The 23186-nt window shown below is 41.9% G+C and overlaps 1 protein-coding gene across 3 annotated transcripts in view; it reads left to right on the top strand.

The window, feature by feature from the left end:
* Positions 1 to 23186, top strand: part of MTM1 (myotubularin 1) — a 94775-nt gene that overhangs the window by 53217 nt on the left and 18372 nt on the right. For all 3 annotated transcript variants that reach the window (XM_035011952.1, XM_035011941.1, XM_035011960.1), the window contains 4 exons: positions 10800 to 10883; positions 12947 to 13096; positions 17242 to 17430; positions 21207 to 21392. In XM_035011952.1, coding sequence (XP_034867843.1) covers positions 10800 to 10883; positions 12947 to 13096; positions 17242 to 17430; positions 21207 to 21392 — 609 coding nt within the window. The remainder of the gene's footprint in view (positions 1 to 10799; positions 10884 to 12946; positions 13097 to 17241; positions 17431 to 21206; positions 21393 to 23186) is intronic.

The following is a 23186-nucleotide window of genomic DNA, read 5'->3' as shown; positions in this document are numbered from 1 at the left end:
TCAGTAGAGCATTTTAAAAAAGGTTTCTGTTTTATCCAGCATTTCTAGATGTTTTCCGCAGAAGGCTCAGTTAGAGCATCTATATACCAGATGCCTCTCCCTGTAGAAAAGTCCACTCTTCCCCCCTCCTTCTTGCTCTGTACCATCCCCTCAACAGTATCTCTCCCTCTCCTGTCTTCCGGCATTGCCCATCTGACCTGACTTCCAGATTCAACGCTTCATGTTTCCCTTTAGCTGCTCCATAACTTCAACTGACCCCTGAACGTTCCTTTAAAATAATCTCTCCTCTTTCCCTTGAACCTGCTCTATTTTCCCAGTTTCTCGTGGTATCTTCTCTTCCTCCAAAATCAAGGCCACCATTGGAAGATTTCCCTTTTCCTGAATGTTTACTGAATCCAGGGTTTTCTTCTTTTCTCAAGTGGTGGAATCGTACTTGGACTGGTTTTCCTGCTTCCTTTCTGTCTCCTACCCAGTCTACCCCTGCACATCCTCTCCCTGGGACTCGGCTCTCATTCCCCCCGCCCTCCAAACGTCAGCAGTTCCTCCCTCTCTGTCAGCGCAGATACAGACTTCAGTCTCCCCCACTGTGTGGCCTCACCTCTCAACTGTCCCCACTTTTTTCGACCCCCTCCTGCACTTTGGCCATGTTTGCAGATGGCCTCGTATTCGCTGAGTTTGGCTACCAATTGTGCCTTTTTGTCATCATTGTTATTATCATGTCCAAGGTCATCTTATCCTTCCAGGCTCATCTCTCTAGAAATAACCTAGGCATTCTCTGGAGTCCCAGGTGCTCTGTGCTCTCCTCTTTACATAATTGGTAGTTGTGCCCTCCTTGTCACCGTCCTTTGGAGAATTTCTGACCCCTTAAAAACAGTGCCTGTGTCTTACTCATCTTTTTCTCTACTTAATACCTTGTTCATGGTAGGCCCTCGGTAAATGTTTGTTGAATTAATATACTAAGGTCAGTAGAGTGAATGAATTAAGAACCGGCAGCAACCAAGTCATCAGTAAGAATATTCTGTTTAGAAAGGGCATTTATTCAACAAGCACTACTTTAAAAGTTTGACAATAGCTAATATATGTCCATAATTGAAAATTCGGGAAGTATAGAAGGTACTGTTAAGGACTCAATGTTTGTATCCTCCCAGAATCCTGTGCTGAAGCCCGAACCCCCCAGTGTGATGATATTTGGAGGTGGGGCTTTTGAGAGGTGATTAGGTTTAGATGAGGTTATGAGGGTGGAGCCCCAGGATGGGATTACTGACCTTATAGGTAAAGGAAGGGACCAGAGCTTGTGCTTTCCACCACGTGAAGTACAGCAAGAAGGCTGCCCTCTGTAAACCAGGAAGTGGGTCTCACCAGAACCCGGCCATGCTGGCTTCTTGACCTTAGACTTTGCAGCCTCCAGAACTGTGAGAAGTAAATGTTCATTGTTTTAAGCCACCCAGTCTATGGTAACTTGTTATACCGGCTGGAACTAAGACAGGTATGTCGTAAAAATATGCCGCTCCAAGCATCCTTCACCCATCCTATTCCCCTCCTCACAGACAACCAGTGTTTTCAGTCTGTTACTGTCCACCCAGTGATAGTTTAAGCCTATTCATGCAACTTGTTAGGCATCTTTTCCCCCTTTGGCCCTAGAGGGAGTAAGCTGTATGTGCTCTTCCATACCTTGCTTTTACATTTACCAAAGATACCGCCAGATGAGTGGGCTTCTTTACCCTATTTATGACCATACAGTACTCTGTTGACCGTACCATACTTTCTTCAATCCTCTCTTGATGGGTACTGAGATCATTTTCTATCGTTTGCTGTTACATAAACTGCAGTGGGTAACCTTGCACATACATCATTTTGTAGGTGCTCGTGTATGTTGTAGGATAAGTTCTTAGAAGTAGAATTACTGCTATTACCAAATATCCCTAAAAGAAGATGTACTGGCTTTCACTCCCACATGCAATGGGTCAGAGTGCTTGTCTCCAGCTCTATTCATTTCCTATAGCTGCTCTAACACATGACCACAAACTTGGCGGCTTATAAAAAAACGAGTCTGTCATCTTACAGTTCTGGAGGTCAGAAGTCCAAAATGGGTCTTGATGGACTAAAGTCAGGGGGTGTGTGGTGCTGTGTGTCTTCTGGGGAATCTAGGGGAGAGTCCATTCCTTGCATTTTCCAGCTTCTAGAGGCACCCACGTTCCTTGGCTCACAGCCTCTTCCTCCATCTGCAGAGCCAAAGCAGTGGTCGAGTCCTTCGAATTACTCTGACTTTATTCCATCGTCACTCTCTTTTTCTGATTCCAACTATTCGGCCTCCTTCCACATCTCAGGACCCTTACGATGACATTGGCACTTCTGGGAAGTCCAGGGTACTCTTCCTGTCTTAAAGTCAGGTGATTAGAAATCTTAATTCCAGGGCACCTGGGTGGCTCAGTCGGTTAAGCGACTGCCTTCGGCTCAGGTCATGATCCTGGAGTCTCAGGATCAAGTCCCGCATCAGGCTCCCTGCTCAGCAGCGAGTCTGCTTCTTCCTCTGACACTCCCCCCGCTCATGTTCTCTGTCTCATTCTTTCTCTCTCAAATAAATAAAATCTTTAAAAAAAAAAATCTTAATTCCATTGGCAACCTAATTCCTCTTTGCCACATATAGTAATGACACGGGTAACAGGGAGTAGGACATGGACATCTTTGGGGGACCGTTTTGCCAACTGCACCAATCCAGGATGCTTTCTGATTTTTTGATCTTCACTAATCTAATAGGTGAAAATGTGGATTCATAGTTTTATTTTGTATTTATCCTATTTGACTGAAATTAAATATCTTTTGGTTTGAGCTATTTGTATTTCTATTGATTCTCTGTGGCTTCTGCCTATATTTCCTTTGGGATTTTGGTCTTTTTTTTTGGTCAATTGTAGGAGTTCTTTATGTAATAGTTACACTCATAATATGAGTTGCAAATATTTTCCCCATATGTCTTTTGACTATGGTGGCTTTTGCTATGGGAATTTTTTTTAAATCTTTGTATTTATCAATTTTTTGTGATGGGGGTCCCTAAGACCACCCCGACGTCAATGATTCATTAGGAGAATTCAAAAGGTGTAACATATAGTCGTCCTCACAAGTATGATTTATTATAGCAAAAAGGTATGGAGGAAGAGCTGCAAAAGGAAAAGGTACATGGGGTAAAGTCTGGGTGGGGGGAACCAGGCACAAATTTCCAGAGTTTTCTCCCAGTGGAGTCACACAGGAGACACTTAATTCCTACAGCAACAAGTTGAGACAACACATGGGAAATGCCACCAACCAGGGAAGCTCAGCACCCAGAGTTTTTATTGGAGGCTGGTCATCAGGCACCCTCTGCCTAGCATGTACCCAAATCACTGCCTCTCAGAAGGAAAGCAGGGATTAGGGTTAAACATAAACCACGTTTATACGGTTGAGGCACCATAAACCCCTCTTATCAGTTAGGGAGCAATGGGAACTTTCCCGAGAACCCAGGTTCTCAGAGTCCAGCTGAGGGTCAACCTCACAAGCAGACCTGTCTCAGGAGAGCAGCCAGGCCTGCTAGGTTAAACTCTTGTCTGCAGTTTTCTTTTATAGCTTTTGGGTTTTACATTCCCTGTTAAGGATGTCTTCCCTACTCAGAGTTATAGAAGAATTATCCCTAGAATATTCCTTTAAAACTTCAGTTTCTTTTTTAAAATGTAAATATTTCATCAATTTGGAGTTTATTCGGGGTCACTGTGTAAGATATGGATCCAAACCTTTCTTCCACTGTTGCGGCAATACCATTTGTTGACTATTCCATTCGTTTGAAATACCACCTTTATCACACACTTATTTCTTCTTTGTGTTTTGATTTCTGAATATTTCTTTTCTTGCATCAATCACCCTTCAAATACTGGCGACATTCTTTTAACCATTGAGGCTTTATAAAATGGAAGGCCTCCTAGGGCAGGCATGTCCTCATTCCTCCTCTTTTTCATCCCTTTCCTCCCTGTTTTTGCTCTCCAGGCATTTACACAATGCCTGCCTGCCTATGGCTAGGTGTGGGGAGCTGGGGCTCATGCCCACTTGTCCGGGAGGACAGACAAATGCATACAATACAGATGCATGTGCACAGGCTATCAGGGGAGCGGGAAGTAAGGGGCTTGGTGTCGAGGACAGCTTCCTAGAGGAGGTGAATCCTGGAAGATGAGTAGGAGCATTAGCCAGGCAGAAATGGCCCTGGCCAAGTGCAAGAACAGTATGTGCAAATGTGAAGAGGCTGGACACAGACTGGACCACATGTGAGTTGGTGTACATGTGGGGGTAGTGGTGAGAGATGGTGCTGGAGGGGGAGGCTGGGCCCCAAAGCTTGTGGAGCCTACCATGCCCCACCAAGAAATTCCACTTTGTATCTAAACAGGAGGGGAGCCATTCAAGGGGTTGAAGCAGGAAAGTGACATTAGATTTTGATTTCAAAAAGATTGCTTGGGCTGCAGCATGCGGACTGGATGGAGCAGGGCAGGAGTTTATTTCCGGGGATGTTTGTTACTCACCCAGGTGCATGATAATGAGTCCTTGAAATGGGACAATGGAGAGGACAGGAGAGAATGGATTTGAGGAAGATCTAGAAGATCAATAGAATCCGTTGATCGTGTGAATGTAGTTATGATGGGGGATGGCATGATAGGGAAGAACCCAGCCTGGGTAAGCGGGTGGACAGTGGGACCAGCGGTCGAGATGGGGAATATAGGAGGGGAGTGAAGAAGAGGCAATGACTTCCAGTTCAGATATGCAGAGTTGCAGGTGTCTGTAGGACAACCAGACATAGACATCTACGAGGCAGGTTGCTGCGTAGACCTGGAGCTCTCACCCGGGGAACGGTTTCTTTGGTGGGCCCAGATGTGATCAATGGCATTTTCATCAATGTGGCCAAAATTGCCAGGAGAGACAGTTACAGTGAGAGGAGGTGTGGCACATGAACCCTGAGAAATGTCACCTTAAATGATTATGATTTTGGACAAGTAGGAAAGAAGGTACTCTTTCCACATGGTTTCAGCTGACATTTCAAGTGTACTTTTGGGGTCTTCTCCTCCTGAATAAGTGAATGTGTACATTTATATATGAAGGTGATGGCAACCCAAAAATATGAAGCCACTTTCCCCAGGAAAGGTGGTGGAAAGAGGACTAGGAGAATTATTTAAGCCAACGGAAGTATAAATGGTAATTTATGTGCTAGCCACTTTTGACCTGTGAGGCTTTTGTCAGACTTTTGGATTAAATTACTTTTGATGCAGTTACATGAAAGATGTTACTTTGAACTATAACCTTTGCCAAGTTTCAGTACCTCCTGTGGTTCTTTCTCAAAATGTTTGGCTTTTTTCCCCCCAACTTTAATGAAAGCATTTTTTTTTCCTTATATGAAGAGGTCTTGTTTCTTAAGTGTAACCTAAAAGATGAAAATGAGGTGATTTTACATTGCCACACCGTTAAATGGTAGATGGAAGCTTTTAAAAAGGCAGGTGTCTTCAATTTCAGAAATCAAATTAGAAAAAAAAAATGCCCACTTAAATTCCTGTTCAAACACTGCAAAATTCCATCAGGAAAGAAGGACTGAGTGCACAGTCCCCTAGATTTTTAGTGCTAGGTATTCAGAGTTACAGTTTGTTTACTTCCTAAAAAGGGTCTGCTCTTTCTAAAACTTGTGTCCATGCATGGTGGCAGCATCATTTGAAAGTACCATTAAATCTTCGTAGCTTATCAATTCATTCCCCTGGGTACTATGAAAATAGTTTTTTTCTGTAACTGCCTCCCTTTTGAATGATATTTAATTTTTACAAATATAACTCTCCAACATCCAGTTGTGAGACACAACATGACAAGTCTTTGAGGGAAGAGGCTGTCCGTGAGGGGCTTCATGAGATCTAGAAACTCTAATTCACGGACAGACAACTCTCCCACCTCAAAGAAGGAAACTTAGAGTTGCTCAACATTTATAGAGCCTATTAAATAGCAGTAAATCCCATCTAGGTGTTTTAAGTGAGTTGGTGCATCTTCACATAGGTGCCATTTTAAAATATTAGCTAATTAAATGAAATCTAAAACCTGTTGTCCTTTCACATTTTTCCCCCATGAGACACAACAGTGATAAATGTAGGAAAATTTAAATGACAAGTTACATTCTCTTTGTCAGAGCTGTTTTTATCCCTAGTGTGAAATCAGAGATTTTCATCTCAACTTTGTCCTTTAACATTTTTCAAATGTTACATTGTGCTATTTTTAATCCTGGAAAAAATGCACATGATTGCTTTTTTTTTTTTTTTTTTTTTTGAAGTCTCCATGCATGGTATCTCTTGACTAGTAGGAATCTGAATTGGTGAAATGCCCAAATACTAATATAGAGCCAAATAAAGGAAGAACCTGCTCACTTGAAGCCAGGGTAAGCACGTAAGTGTGTCCTTTCATGGTTTTGATACTGTACTCTAGCTATGCACGGTGCTCACACTGGGGAGGCTGAGTGAAGGGTACATGGGACTTTCCTGTACATTTTTGTAACTTCTTGTGAATCTATAAGTATTTCAAAATTATTTTTTTTAAAAAAGTGAAGCAGCCCCCCAGATAGCCCGCACACACAGAAGCGTTGGGCTGTATTCCTGAGTGTGGTCGTGTATGGCACGTGGCCCTTCAGGATCAGGGCGACCACCTCACCCCCCGGAAATTCTGGCTCAGCCGGGGGGCGAGGTGGGGCCCAGGCACCCACAGGCACCTCCGGAGAGCGCCCCCGGCACCCACCCCCACTGCCCTAGCCCGACCCCCGAGGCAGAGCCCGGGAGAAAGGTGTGGAGGGCCTCCCGAAGCCCCCCCTGGGCACAACCCTTCTGGGCTCGGAGGCTCCGGGGCTCCCGGACGGACGGACGGACGGACGCACTCCTGATGCGCGGTGCCCAGGCTGTGAAGTCAAGTCACTGTGAGACCGGCACGTGCAGCCAGCTTGATCATTACCCAGCTCACACGCCCGACTCCCCGCTCCATCCTCAGAAAGGAAAGTGCTCTCCCCGTGGTACTTCGGTTTCCCAAAGAGAGGCTCCCAAGCGACCCAAGGATAGAGTTAGGAATCACTGGAAATGGCAACCCGCTGATAAAGTTCTAAAAGACTCAAAGCCTTAAAAAATGTATTTGTCTGTAAGAGAAAATAAATGACAGCTAAAAATCTCAAGGCATGTAACCTGTTAACTTTAGGTTTTAACAGTTTTCAGACAGGAGCTTAAGACTTGTCACAAGTCACCACTTGTAGGTGAATTTTGTACTTTGTAATAATGAGGTACAGATGAAGGGTTTTGTTGCCTTGCTTTAATGCTTTAAGTTTTTTTGTAATAATCCACCTTTATGTTACCCTGTTGAGAGCTTGTGTTTTAAAACTCTTGCTTCGTTCTCTTACCTGAATCTTTAAGAGGGAAAAAAAAAAGGTAAAAATTAAAATATCTGGGAAATAAGTCCGGGTACATCCAACTTTAGAAAATATCCGCCTTGGTTCTTTTGGAATGCTTGCCTCAGTGGAGCCAAGTCTCGACAACTTCACGTTCACATTGTGTTTTGCTTTAAAAACTAACAAGTAATGCTTTTTAAAAATATTTTTTCTTGGGGCGCCTGGGTGGTGCGGTTGGTTAAGCATCCGATTCTTGGTTTTGGCTCAGGTCATGATCTCAGGGTTGTGGGACTGAGCCCCATGTCGGGCTCCATGCTCAGTGCAGAGTCTGCTTAAGACTCTCCCTTCCTCTCCCTCTCCCTGTCTCTCAAGTAAATAAATAAAATATTAAATATATATATTTTTTTTCCTTATAATTGTAAGCTAATTTATTTGGATGGTTAAAATATTGGTTTAAACACCTGGTCTTTTTTACCTTAAGCTCCAATTCAGTATTAGATGTGCTCCTGTGTATTTCATGACCAGGACTATCTGGCTGTTGGGTGATTCATAAACTTTCCTGAAATATCTGAGCTCCAGGTCTGGCTCTTAGCTCTTAACCTGGGAGTTGTTTCCATCATAGAGTTCTCAGAGGCATGTTTCAGAGGTAAAGGATGCCAGTTCATTGACTCATCCTGTTCATCTGGATGTCTTTAGAATGTGAAGTGTTTTTCCAGAATGATTTCGCAAGAAAGGCCACCTGAGATGTTGCTACCATAAGGATGTTGTACCCACTCTCCTATTAATGACAATTTTATATATTACTTGTATTCAGAGTTCCCTTAAAGCAAACATATTAAAGAAATTATGGAGATAATTTTGGTGTGGGCTATATAACTTTTCATCTTCTGATAATAATTTTGTAAACTTATCAGTAATTTTAATGTAAGATACAAGAGAATATGTGAAGCAAGAGCAGAGTTGCTTTATTATTCATGACTGAGAAATAGTTACATTGAAAATGCTGCTGCCAAGTCAAAGGACACTGATAGCATTAACACACATGACAATTTTTCTGGAGAGAAAGCTTTATCCGGCCTTTGAGTTAGTAATTTTATTCTTTGTTTTTAAAAGGCTGCCATATTCACTTGAGCTCCATGGGAAAGGTGCAAATAACTAAAAACAAACAAAATGAACAAAAACAAAAACAAATGTGGAGGTCAGGAACTCATTTCCAAGAAAGCAGCTTATAGGTCTTCTTCTAAAGGGAATGACAAACCACCTGGCATCCACACATATGTCAGCAGCACAGTATTCAGCAGGATTGATCAGTATAATATCCGGTACTCAGATGTCACCAAGACAGTGCTTTGATACGTGCTACGGATTCTGTTTAGGGATAAACAAGTGCATGGTACATTTTAGCGCTATTTCCATCAAAAGTCCCCCTGTCTTTGAGTTAAACTGAAGTTAACAGAAATCACGTGTTTCCCAAGTGGTAGGAATAATTAAGTATTGCTGTGGATTCCATGTCTGTCTAAAGCCTCAACGAATTGCTACCCATTGTAGAATACACAGCATTTGGGCCTACCACTGCCTGGATTGAGACCTGCTGAGGGTGCCCTGTGCTTTAAAAAAAAAAGAAAGAAAGAAAGTTTAAGAAGACAGTCCAGAGAGCAGTCTCTTAAATCTCTTGCTTTTTGAATACATAAAACTGTTGATGCCAAGCAGGGCTTTTCCAGAAATGCTCTGTAGTGTGGGGGAGGGGATTCTGGCATGCACAGTTGTAGGACGACAACAGAGGAAAAAGTGCCCAAACCCAGTGCTTCCAGAGAAGGTGGTAGTACAGGGGCTGTATGGACTTGACATTTTCCCTGGGGCAACAAATATGTATTCTGCCTACTATGGACCAGATACTGTTCCAGTTACGGGGGATATAGGATGTGACCAAAGCAGGTGTATGTCTTTATGGAGCCCCTGGTCTAGGGGAGGGGACAGTGGGAGTCCAACAGTAAACAAAGAAGTATACATATAATCTGTCAGATGGTCATAAGTAATAGGGGGAAATAAAATGGGAAGGAGAATAAGGGGTGCTGTTCTGGGGGGGTGGAATAGCATGTAGTTTTTCTATAGGGTGTCAGAATAAGTCTCACTGATTAAGGTTACATTTGGGCAGAGATGCGAAAGAAGTAAAGGGGAAAGCCATGGAGGAAAAGGATTCCAGACAGCTGGATGGCAGGTGGAAAGGCCCTGATGTTGGTCTGTGCTTGATACTTTGGGGGAATAGCACTGGAGGCCAGTGTGGCTGGAGTGGAGTGAGCAATGGGAGAGCAGAGGCCTGATAGGGGCTGTGGCCAGAGGGCGGACAGCCATATGCAGGCTATTGGACAGACTTCTGCTTTGACTCCAAGTGAGATGGAAAGCCACAGGAGGATTTGGGGCAGGAGAATGACTTGAGCTGACTTAGGTTGTGACACCATTACTCTGACTTTAGAGGTAAAGAGGAGAGTAGGGGACCAGTTAGGAGGTTATTATAATGATGCAGGTGGGAGATGGTTGAGGCTTAGACCGGGGTGGTGGCAGTGAGTTGATGAGGATAACACCAAGGTTTTGGGCTCAACTAGAAGGATGGGGCTGCCATCTACTGAAATGGGGAGGCTGTAGGAGGAGCAGGATGGGAGGCGTTCAAGGGTTTGGCTTTGGATGTGTTAACTTCGGAGTCCTCCTCTGGAGGCAGGCTGGAATTGTGGAGCGGTCCCTTGGACAGCCAAGTGTGCAGATCCAAGTTGGGGCTGGAGAGCCATAGGTACTTAGGAGTCACTAGAGTATAGATGGTATTTGAAGCTGTGAAATTCATCAATATCGCCTCCAGAGTGAGCACAGAGAGAGAAGAGAGGTCTGGGTCCTGTCATTTCACAGAGATCAGGGCATTGATTCAGAATTCACAGAGAACCATTAATTAAGAATTTTCCTAATGTCCTTTTTAAATAAACATGTCATTGTTCCCTTTTGAGACAGTTGTCTGTTTAATAATGATTCCTGAATTTCCTTTTTTTTTTTTTTTAAAGTGACTTTTACCTGATCAATTGCTAATACTGTTCAAAATGGATAGATGTGTTTTGGTCTAGAAACCTGATTTTTGTGGAACATCATTTTAAAAAGGACAAATTAAAAGAGATGTTTGTAGCCATAGAAAATTGAGGTCTCAGAAGTAATGATAACTCAAGCTAGAAGGTAGCATTAAGTCCAGTCTGTATTTTCCACTCTTAATCCTTTTTGAAAGTCTCGCTTTGGATTGTGATTTCATGGTAGGCAAACCTGGTGGGTGAAAACTCGGAGGATGTAGTATTAGTAGACTGTTAGTTCCGTCATGTGGAACTTTAAATTCTTTTTTTCCTTTTGCCTTTTCTAGCCCATATTTGCGTTTCTAAATGAAGAAAAGTTTAACGTGGATGGGTGGACAGTTTATAATCCAGTCGAAGAATACAGAAGGCAGGTAAGTCATGTGGTGAATCGCAAACATGCCGGGTGACAATATGTTGTTGGTCATGCTCTTTGAGCATCAGTGAAATCCTTGCAAAGTCTAGCTTAAATGGCAGTTATAGCTTATTTTATCGATTACTCTGTAATTTATGAGCTCATTCCATAGCCATATGATATGTTGTTCATGAAATGAATCAAATATTTGGAGTCTAGAAGAGTCAAACTTCTATACCTTACTATTTAGGAGTTCATGTCACTATATATTTACGTATCCAGGAGCTTAACTATCACTGACAGCTAGATTCAAATTATATTTATTCTGGTTTGCAGATTGAAATGAATTAGAACAGTTTCCCTGTAATGATGACTTTTCCAAGAAAACTTTGATGAATGTATATCAAAATTGCTTTTATTGCTCTCTTCTGTAGACTTCACCCACGTGCATGATTATGTGCTATAACAAAGGCAAGAGGCTTGATAACAGTGTTGCTGTTCAGGGACAAAGGTCTCTTGTGGCATTTTGTGAAGAAGAGCCTGTGCATTTTATGTACAAGAGCCACAATTTGACCTCTGGTTTAACCAAATCTGTAGGCCAGCTAGGAGTTATGTGATGGAGTTTTTCACAGTTCTCATCCTATACAGCTTTTAAAATAATTGGGAACTTTTGTCGAGTGAGCTTTGAGAATCAGATCAAGCCCAATTGCCTTATATGAAAAGGCAGTGAATGTAAAGTAAAATCTTAGAACCCTAGACTTGAGAAGAACCTTCTAGCCACCACCTCCACTACCAAGCACCCGCACTGATTTTTTTTTTTTAGCCTTGACCAGTGGTGTACATATTTGTAAGCAGATTCGATGCTCAGGAATGAGGGTGCAGGAGTTAAAAATCACATGCATGAGGTGGTACATCCTCTGCAGCTTCAGACTGTTAAGTTTTCAAAGGCTATATATACCTCTCATTTTAATGACCTTTGTTCTGGGCCAGTTGTTGAGGCAGAAGGAAGACCATGAAAACATTTTGCATGTTCTGGAGACCTCTGTAGCAGTATGTATTTAAGTATCTGTACCTTAGTTTTGGAGTGTTGCTGACAATATTAAGACTTATTTTTTAGATCTATTTTTGTAGCTTGAAACAAGACAGTTCATGTTTAAGATTGCATGCATATACGAACTATTGAAAGGTATCTTGTTTTAGACTGCCATTATATTTCATCTTTTCTTCTTATAACTTTCTCATGGGACTTAAAACTCTCTAATTGGACTCAGCATCAGACTCACCTGTTTGGTCCGTGGTCTATAGGACCAGACCTAAGGAAAAGGTACAATGTCTGTCCCCAAAGCAAGCACCCACATAGCTCACCTTTGTGTGTGTATTTGTGTATTTGTGAGTATGGGGAGAGAATATTCCACCACCTCTGGATCTTGTCCATACTAGATATGGTTTTGTGGGTGGATGACAGGATGGGAGGTGTACTGTATTTCTCACACAACCTACAGAGTGATCACCGATCCCAAACCACTTGATTGAAAAAACTTTTAGGAGGTGGCGAAATGAGCCTCCCCAGAGGGGTTTTCCTCTATTTCCCCTCTGTGACTTTCTTCATAAACTTAACCTCTTTCTACTTTGGAGCAGACCGAAGCATTCACTCTGTTTTGCGTAGGGATAGGAAGTAGCCCGATCTCTTTCTACCATCAGTTAGACACAGGTTGAAACTACATGATGCACTTTTCTTTGGGGTGGGGGTGGGGTACACAGGTGGGCAATGAACTTGGGTTTATCTTTATTGTACAAGTAGTAAGAAATAGTTTGACATGAAATAAAGGAAGATCTCAAATTCAAGAGAATCTCTATTGACCAATGGTATTTCAGAATTATGGGAACCACCAGTGTTTTGTCTTGTGTTCTTCTGTTGTCTGGATTACGGATCTGGCTCCCTTTAGTACAAATGGTAGACTGTCCCTACCCTGTGGTCAAAGAGGCATGTGCAGATTCTGCTAGAAAGAAGGAAGGAGAGCCAAGGCCAAATCCAGAGATGAAGTTGTACAGTACTGACTTGGACTTCCTTTTTTCCTACAGGGCTTGCCCAATCACCACTGGAGAATAACTTTTATCAATAAGTGCTATGAACTCTGTGACACTTACCCTGCTCTCTTGGTGGTTCCATATCGTGCCTCAGATGACGATCTCAGGAGAGTTGCAACTTTTAGATCCAGAAATCGAATTCCAGTGAGTACTACAGTTAGTTTACCTCAAAGATTGCCTTTTATCCCCTAAGAATAGTAGTTAAGTCAGAGAAACACTCTTGGAATTTCAATCCACCATATAATTTTTAAGTGCCTTCTGAGTGCAAAGTACTATGCCAACTGGGAAAAGAAGTAAGACAGCACCCATCTTCCAGAGCTCACAATCAAGGTCAGAGAATGAGCGCAAACTAATTGTCATATGAGAGAGGGTATAAATAATGCATAGATCAACCAAGTGCTAGCTGGAAGGAAAGAAGGAAGGACAGGGGTTTTATGGTTTTCACCTTTGTAGTACCATACCTGATATGTGACGGGCTCTCCATGAGCGTCGGCTGAATCATACTGGAAATGACACGCTGCCTGTCTTCTGTTAGAGCACATGAGTGCTGGCTCTAGTAGGTCTAGCTCGTCCTCATCACATTTGCAAGCTGCCTGAATGCCATTAGCAAACTGGAGCCAAGTGCAGATTATTCCAGACAGTATACTTACGGTATCATTGGACCTAGTTCACAAAGTTCTCTTTGGCTCTTAAATATTTATGTATGAGTCATACCGTCTACTTTGTGTGCATAAATTTTATTGACTAAAAATTTAGAGAATTTTTTCCCCTCTTAATTTTCAGGACATGTCATAATAAGTACATTGTTTTGTTTTGGTTTTCTAAATAACAGATTTTGGAAAAATAAGGCCTGAAGAAATTAAGATTTAATGTCACCTTGCCTTTAACTCCAAGTCTAGAAATTTTTGTCCTTAAAAGGACATTTGTGTGGAACTTTTGTATAATGTCAACATAATAGGAATCACAACTTTTAAAATTCACTCGCTCCTCTAATTATGAGTAGAAATCTGTTCATATGTTAATGATCTATATCATACTTGAACATATGTTTTTTAGGTCATTTTGCTAGAATGTAGTGCCAATGAGGCTAGAGTTACAAGTTTACTTACTCCTCTTCTGCTCCGTTGTGACATACTTTTCTGTGCCATAGCTATAGACTCCACCCCTGTCTCGCCTACAGGAGAACTAGGCTAGGGTAGTGTGGATCGATTTTGTTCACGCCTTCATTCAGTTGAACATTGACCGTGTCATGCGGGCGCGAGCGTGTGTGTGTGTGTGTGTGTGTGTGTGTGTGTGTGTGTGAATTCATGGGATTTGGGGCAGGAGAGGAGATGAAACAGCTGTGCCCAGTCCACTGTGGACCTACTATTCTCCACTATCCTGAGTGAATGAAAGTCTACCGTAGAGCCAATAGAATGCTTAACTTTTTACTTATTTAGCCATTTTATTGATCCTTCTTACTTCATAACGGCCACCAGTCTGCCTTTATTTTTCCTAATAAAGGCTAAGCTCTCCATCATGTCTATATCTTTATAGATTACCATGCTTAAGAATATTTAAGAGTAGGGTGCCTGGGTGGCTCAGTTGGTTCAGCGACTGCCTTCGGCTCAGGTCATGATCCTGGAGTCCCCGGATCGATTCCTGCATCGGGCTCCCTGCTCGGCAGGGAGTCTGTTTCTCCCTCTGACCCTCCCCCCTCATGTGCTCTCTCTCATTCTCTCTCCCTCAAATAAATAAATAAAATCTTTAAAAGAAAATATTTAATAGTAGATAATGTAGTCTTTCTGATACACCTTCTAACCACCTGACTCTTGACTATACCCCAGAAAATGTATTTGATTTTAATGTGAAGTCATTAATATTTGCTATTCAGTTCTTTTTTAAAAGCCCATATAAAAATACAAAAGGAATTGATGAGAAAGCAATCTTGTTATTTTGTGCATAAATAGGACATAAACAATTGTAAGGTATTGTTGAATAACAAAATGATCCACGTGCATCAGTGTTCCCATTAATGCATACATCTGTTCTTATATGCATCCCTGTGTTCTCAAACAGGTTTGTCTTAAAGTTACAGAAGTCCTTACATATAAGTAATACATAGTTATTTTAGATACGTAACAAAATGCCGATAAGCAAAACAGGAGTCTGCCCCCTAGTGAGAACCACAGTTAACATTTTGGTCTACGTTCTTCCAAACTTCCTTCTATGCAGACATAGTTTTATTTAAAAAGATGAAATTATTCTGTAATTTGTGCCTCAGTCCGCTTTCTCTGCGTAGCATCGTCTTGGAAAGAGATGAGTGTGTGCAAGGGTTTCGCTGTACCCTGCTGTAGTATATCCGTTCTCTGTTGTAAGACATCTGGGTTCCTTTTAATCTTATACTATTATAAACAGTGCTGCGATCAACATCTTTTGGTGGCTAAATATGTGTGTACATCCTTAATTATCTATGGCTTCTAGATACTAACCTTAATCGGAACAACCTTTGAAAGCAGTCATGGTAGTTGGTGTTATGAAGTGATCATTCTTTATACCTGTGAGTCAAACAGCAAGCATCCTTTTTAAGAAGATAGTCGCGATCCCAAAAGAAAAAGAAAGAAAGAAGCAAAACAGCTTAAAAGAGTAGCATTTCTTAACGGCATGGTGATTCCAGCCTTAAATCTCCCAGGCAGGGAGAGGAGGGATGGAGGGAGGGAGGGCACTGTGGTGGCACACGGCAGTTTCTGGCCTAGGACCTGATTTAAATTTAAAAGTTGGTGCGGGTGTTTATCAAATAACAAGCCTCTTGTATGTGTAGCAGTGTGCTCTTTTAAAGGTGATCTTGTATCAAATCCACATGTTGTGCAGCTTAAACTTACAGTGTTGTAGATCACTTATATCTCAGTAAGCCTGAAAAATGAAAAATACATACATACATGCATAAAAGGAATCTCCTGTCTCTTACCTGTCTCGAAACAAGGGCCACAGGAGGCAGGCTGGGCCGGTGTCACCTCCATGTTGTTGCTTGGAAAATGGAGGTCCAGGAGACCAGTGCTTGTCCCAGGGCTTCCCAGTTCTGAGCCTTTGGATTCTTAGGGGCCACAGTGGTGTTTTTACTGGTCTCTGGCATGGCACAAAGACTCAGTGAATGAGTACTCATTCACGCTACTGTATAATCTTTTCTCACTAACTTGTTGTCACTATTATGCACATCAGTTTTTATGAACATCAGTGCTTATCATTTGCCATCATGGAGGGGGTGACTTCAGAGATGACAACGCATTTGGCCTTGTAGTAAGTGAGCTTCTTCAGTTCTTGCGTCTGCTTTTCACAATTTTCCCTATCTGACTTCACAGGCCAAACTGTGAACTGGCCTGCCCCTGGAATGTACTTTACATGTGTTCTTCGCCCATCCCCCCAGCAGGGCCATGGAGTCATGTTCCCCCACCCCCATTTGATGGAGGAGAGGGGAGCGACAGAGGCTGTGAGCTCCGTGCCCAGGTTACAGCCACAACAGAGATGTGCCGCCCCCAGAGCCCACACTGTTGCCCACCACAGTCAACTCCTGGCTCCCTTTTTGTTTTGTTTTGTTTTGTTTTTAACAGCTTTGAGATCTAATTCACCTACCAAACAACTCACCCACTTAGAGTGGACACTTCCATAGTTTTTATTGTATTATATTGTTAGCTACCTTTTACAGGTGGTGTTTCTCCTGCACCGCGAGCTTAGAAACCAGGTAACCCCCATGCTAGGCTTATGTGCACAGCTTCATTGTGGGACCTCTGGCAGCTCTGTGGTCATCCTGAGAGCTTGTTTGTTTGTTTTTTTTTTTTTTGGCTTCCCTTGGGTTTTTCTCCCCACTATGTGAGATTCTAGAATTGAGACTGTGGGGGAGATGACCTGTAGAAGTGAGTTGGTCTTATAGAAACACATTATAGCAGAGATGATTTCCATTAGGTCTCACTTCTTGCTAAAGCTTGTTTCTGTCTGAGAAATCCAGTGCAGGCTACAGAACTGAAGTAGTATCAGAAGCTTTTTATTCCCTTTAAGTGATAGAACTTTTTTTTAGGTAAGCATTTAACCTCTACGAGATGTGGTGCTAATTAAGAAAAGACTAGTAAAGCAATTGGTTATTCTAGTTGTCTCTGAATAGTCCTCATTGTGCACAGGTAATAAGTATTCTCTTCTGGCCAAATCAGACTCACTTCATCATGATTGTTTGTGCTTTATTATTTTTTTTTATATTTCTAACAGTTTTGAGGTTTGTTTTTTTTCTTGATAGCTTAAAATTTCTGAACTCACCATAGGTGCTGTCATGGATTCATCCAGAAAACAACACAGTCATCGTGCGTTGCAGTCAGCCTCTTGTCGGTATGAGTGGTAAACGGAATAAAGATGATGAGAAGTATCTCGATGTTATCAGGGAGACTAACAGACAAATTTCTAAACTCACAATCTATGATGCAAGACCCAATGTAAATGCGGTGGCCAACAAGGTGAGTATATTTAGTGACACGCTAGATGCTTATCTTACGGCTAGCATGCCATGCTTTACGTGAATGTTTTTGCACGGTGTGTCAACATGTGGGCTTACATTAATAGTTAAACTTAGTTGAAATGGGAAAACTGGTTTGCTGAGGTAGGAAGTAGTTTTAATCACAAAATGTATCTTGAAAGTTGAATCTATTAAGATCAAATGAGAATAACCTTTAGGTAAATTAGGTGGGTATAGAACTGTAATGAACTTCAATTTTGGCAAAAGTTGGAGTCTCTTTGGAGCTCTTTAGGCTGTTCTTGATCCCTCTTGATATATAGACTGCTGAAGCATCTACGAGGAGTTGTGGGAAGCCGAAATTGTTAAAATCCTCAATCTGTAGCTTTATCCAGACGGTCTCTTCACTATCCTTATGAATGGGTCTTCTCATTTGTAGAAGATAATTGAAGAAATGAGTAGATCTCTGTACATGGATTTTATAGTCATGTGCACACAGTGTTACTGTTTTCAAAGAAAATCTGTCTCCGTTGTCTTCTTGGCCTTCGTACGCAGAGTATGCTGAGTGCCCCTGAAGTTGATCGGGGTCATCATTGTGAACATCAGTGACTAGGTAGTGTCGCTTTCAGAAGCTTCCACAGAATCTGCCGCAATGTATAAGGCCATTTGTACACTGAGCAGCCCCAGGTTATTATGCTTTTTACATTCAACTTCTCCTCTTTGTTTCGTTTTTCCCTCTCCTATCATTTCCAGCTGTCACTTGCAAGTGCCCACAGTGGGCCTGCCCTGGGCTGTTCACCGCCATTGCGCCTTTCAGAGTTCTTGTTTCTCATCAGCCGTAGGCTTAAATGTCATCATCGTGAATACTTTGCTTATCCGAGGTCACTTTTCTGGCATCTTCAATTAGTCATTGCACAAGACAAGACCCTGAAAGCAAAACAAGTCCTCAAGCAGCTCGGCGAGATGCAGCAGCTTCCTCAATGGAAGGGTGTGTAAAATGGCATGCGTGTGCAGCTCCACTCGCCATTATTTGCACATGGATTGTGTGTCTTACACGTTCACATCTGCGGAGTCCCCTCTGCTCCCTGTGTGCTCTTGGCCCAGCTATCTGTTATTGCAGTTGATTTTTGTTTCAGTAATGGAAATGATTTTGAAATTATAGGTAAAGCAATCAGGGAGTGTTGTTGACAAGTAAATTAGGAAGTAGAAGTAAACATTTAGGAAATTAAGTCTAGAGATGAATATCTTCTTGCATTATTTGTAATGTTAGGTATTTCTGTTCCATCCCTCATATATAATTCAGAGTTGAAAACATGTATAAAATGCAATATTTGCATGTATACATTTAACCTGAAATAGATATGATGTAACATTAAAATGAGGTATTTAGAAAGATTATTTTAAAATATGAAAGTGTATAAAATGATTACCTCTATCATATTAACTTTAAAGCTTATTGTGATAGCAGTAGAATCTCCCCCCCCCCCCCCCCCACCAGCTTCCGAACAGAATTCTTGAATGCCTTTTTTTAACACTCAGGAAATATGCCTGTGTTACTAGTGCTCTTAGGAATGAAGGGAAGGAAAAAATTAAGGAAAAAACCTAGGCTTTAAAGATCTCTGCAGCATTCTTTAAAAACCAAGCCCCCGTTCCCTCCTCCCTCAGCTGTGTCTCTCCCCTAGTCATCTATATCCATAGCAACAGGCCCTTGAACCTTTATGTCGTCATACTAGATAATCAGGGTTGTTCCTTTTTGTTGAAGAGAAGGAAACTGAAAAGACTTCAAAACTAACCAGAGATGGAGAATTTGAACTTTTGGGAACTCAATCTATGCTTGGCTAATTGATTTTTACCCTTCTGACTTCTGTTCTCTTTGGACCTGATCGTTCCTCCCTTGTGGATATTTAGAAATTTACAGCCCCCACCCCCAACGTAATAATCAACATCACACCATTATAAAGTAAACAAACAAAACCCAGGCAAGGGGCAAAAAGTCTATTTTGCCTTTTATTTTTCTGCATATTATCTTATCTTCAGTTATTTATGAAAGAAACTCCAGCATTGAGAATCTCTGAAAAATCACTGTAACTATTTAAAAACCACATGGGTAGAGAAGCAGGTCATCCATGGGAGGGTGACTTGTCATTGCATTAGAGACTCGCAGCTCTGGCAAAACTGAGGCTCGCTGTTTGCTCCCAGGCTATGTGCCTGCAGGTTACAAAAGTGACTGCCAGGTGGATAGGGGCACCTCTGTCAGCCTCTGATCAGAGCCGCAAGGTGTTATGTGCCCTGAGGCGTGGATAACCAAGAAGAGGGAAATAGGGCTCATTTGTCTATTTATTCATTAGCTAATAACTTTTTTAAAAACAACAAGTTTGAATGTGTTTTGTCTACTTATACTGATGCTGTTTGTGACAAGCTTTAAAAATATATTTCTAAATAAAACCTATTTTCTTGCCTAGAGTCTGGGAAGACCAAGACCTCTGGCTTGTACATAGGTCTTTAGGTTTGAAATTCAGGTGGTTGCCTTACTTCTATCCCGCAGGAAACCATTGTGACTTAACCCTGGAAAAAAAACATGGGCTGCATTGGCCCTTCTGTTCTGAGTTACAAGTTATATATTCTTTCTATTGTTATAAATAAAAAGAAAAGAGGCAAAATGTAGCAACAGCACATTTGTCCAATGCCTTCCCCTTCCATTTCAGCTTGGAGAACGGTTGCTTTCTTGGCAAGTCTCTGAATTATTTAACTTTTTCTTAAAGGGCCAGAGGCCACATGTTCCATGGCATTTTAAAACATGAGGCAGAATGCAGCCATTCCATTTCTTTTGCTATACATGGAAAATGGGTATCTTCGCCATGCTGGGAAGCGGTCCGGATGCCTGTCCTGGCAAGTCACTCCTCACAGACGCCGTGGCAGATGATGACCAGCTTGTCTCCTCTTGAAACCTTTTGCTCTTTGAGGGCCTACTCGGCGCAGTGCAGCTCTCTGTCCCTGGTGTTTGCATGGCAGACAGGTGGTCATGGTGCACTAGAAAAGGTCTGGGCCTTGAACTCGGACGCCTGGAATTCTACTGATTGATTACTGTGTACCTTTGGGGATCATTAAATAGCATCTCTCCTCATTGACAAAATGGGGACAGTAATACCTATCCAGCGGCATTGCTGTAAGAATTAGATAAGAGGATGTAAAGCAAGAATCTTAGTATCTGGGACTTCACTGGGGCTCACTAAATGGTGGCTGGTGTTAACTGTGACAGAGTAGGACTCCTTTTAATCCTGTTTAGCCTACCTAGTGTTCTCACTGAGGCTCAGAGAGGTTGAGTGCTTTGCCTCAAATCACAGAGCAAAGAGAGGCTGAAGCTGAGCGCCGTTCGAGTTAGCGCCGCGCCCCGCCCCTCTCCCGCTGCCGAAGAGTTCTGCTACAAAACCCATAGGGGAAAAGGACGCTTGAGAACCGCTCTTGCCTTTCCAGATCCAGAAGAAGAGCTAGTAATTATGGAACATTTTGAAGTGATTTTTTTTTCTTGCAAATACAGATCCCCAGGAAATTGCCAGCCTCCTGTTTCGTTTGTTTGTTTGTTTTTTCCCCGAGCTCAGAGTGTGACTGATGTTGTTGAGGCTCAGTGTTGGATGGGAAGTCCGGTCACGTCAATCATTGCATCCAAGCTGGAAGCTTTTAGGTTGAGATTTGGAGGACCAGTAACTTGAAATATTTGTGTAAGTTTTCTGATGAAATAGAAAACCCAATTGACTGTTTGTGTGTCTTGCTGTTTCTCAGGCAACAGGAGGAGGATATGAAAGTGATGATGCATATCATAACGCCGAACTTTTCTTCTTAGACATTCATAACATTCATGTCATGCGGGAATCTTTAAAAAAAGTCAAAGACATTGTTTATCCTAATGTGGAAGAATCTCACTGGTTGTCCAGTTTGGAGTCTACTCATTGGTTAGAACATATCAAGGCAAGTATATTTTGAAAAAAGTACATACCTAAACAAGAAAGTCATTGTTTAGTGGGACAGGAATCTTTTTTAATTCCTTCAATTTTTTTTTTTTAAGATTTTATTTATTTATTTGACAGAGAAAGACACAGCGGGAGAGGGAACACAAGCAGGGGGAGTGGGAGAGGGAGAAACAGGCTTCCCGCGGAGCAGGGAGCCTGATGTAGGGCTCGATCCCAGGACCCTGGGATCATGACCTGAGCCAAAGGCAGACGCTTAACGGCTGAGCCACCCAGGCGCCCCTAATTCCTTCAATTTTAAAATTGAGCAGTGACAGATGAAATAATTGTTGTATAGTGTTCTACATTTGACAGTTTTGTACCTCTTCATAAAATGCTTACCTTAAGTTAAAGATTTCACAACATCACTCCAGAACAGTTTGAGAGTTTGTGGAGATGTCACTTTCCATCTTGTCAGTAGTAAGTTAGTTCGGTCTTCCATGCGGGTTTGTTTAGAAACAGCCAGTTTATTATCCAACCATTACTGGGTATGACCCTCAAGGACCTAAAGAGAGATTTTTTTTATTGAAACTTATCTCAAATTGACTTACTTTAAAGAATGAACTTTGTGCTTAGATTATACTCAATCCTTCATCTTGATAAAAGCATCAAAAACTTCCAGTCTTTTAAAGTACTTGAAGCTATCTGAGGGAACTAATACCTTTAGAAGGTACCTTTTCGTTGTGTAAACAAACAAAGAGCCTATGTTAAATAGGTGCATTATTAATATAAATTGTTTTCTAGTCAAATTTTACTTTCAAACTTGATAGGAATCATATTTTTATTTGGCCTGTCTGACTTTCATTTTTTCTTAATTTGTCATTCTCAAAAATGAATTGCAAAACCAATTAATTGTAACAGCTAAGGTAATGTGGGGTCCTAGATGGGATCCTGGATTAGAAAAAGGACACTGGGTGAAAACTAAGGAGACCTGAATAAAGTACGGACTCTATTAACAATAAGTTAAGTTTATTAATAATTGAATAACATGTCAATATTGGTTCACAGGTTGTGGCAAATGTCAGTGATAGGGGAAACTGGGTCGAGTATATGCAAACTTTCTGTAGTACCTTTATAACTTTTCTATAAACCTAAAACTACTCTAAAATAAAACATTTATTTTTAGGAAGTATTACACTCTTTATAGGCAAAGCATCACGCTAGATCCTATGAATGGAAAAAGGTATGAGACGTACTTCCTGCCTTTAAAGAGGTTTGTACGGTTGAAGAGGTGACATGCACATGTGGAAGGAACAGGGCCTTTGGGATTTGGTGGGGCTTGAAAGCAGAAGGGACGAGGGGACCCATTCTAGAGAAAGAGGCAGTCTGGACAAAAACCCAGGAACAGGCCTGGGTGAGGCCTAGTTGGGAAGAGTAGACTCCTACTCCGAGCTAGACAGGAGAGAGACTGGTCAGAAGTAGGTCTTCTTCAATGGCTCAGGTATCTGAGGAAATTAGGAGTCAAGGCCATCTGCATAAGATGCAGTATGGAAGTTAGGACCTATGGAATATGGAAAATGCTGTAAAAGGCCCCTGTAAGTTTTTATAGGCTTGTCCAAAGAGAGGGAGATATGAAAGAAATGAAAGAAACTGTCGGTGTTCTCTGGCGAGACCAGCTGTAACTGGGGAGCCCAGATAGACACCTTAGTGACCTCTGACTCAGGGTTTCTCAGGCATAAGTCACATTGTGCTAGAAGATGGGGGAGCACACGGCATCAGGGAAATCCAAATCAAAACCTCAATGAGATACCACCTC

This window comes from Mirounga leonina, unplaced genomic scaffold, assembly GCF_011800145.1.
Source record: "Mirounga leonina isolate KUSES-001 unplaced genomic scaffold, KU_Mleo_1.0 Mir_101799, whole genome shotgun sequence".
NCBI classification, from domain to species: domain Eukaryota; kingdom Metazoa; phylum Chordata; class Mammalia; order Carnivora; family Phocidae; genus Mirounga; species Mirounga leonina.
Note: the sequence above shows the minus strand (reverse complement) of the source record. Positions and strands in the feature narration are given on the sequence as shown.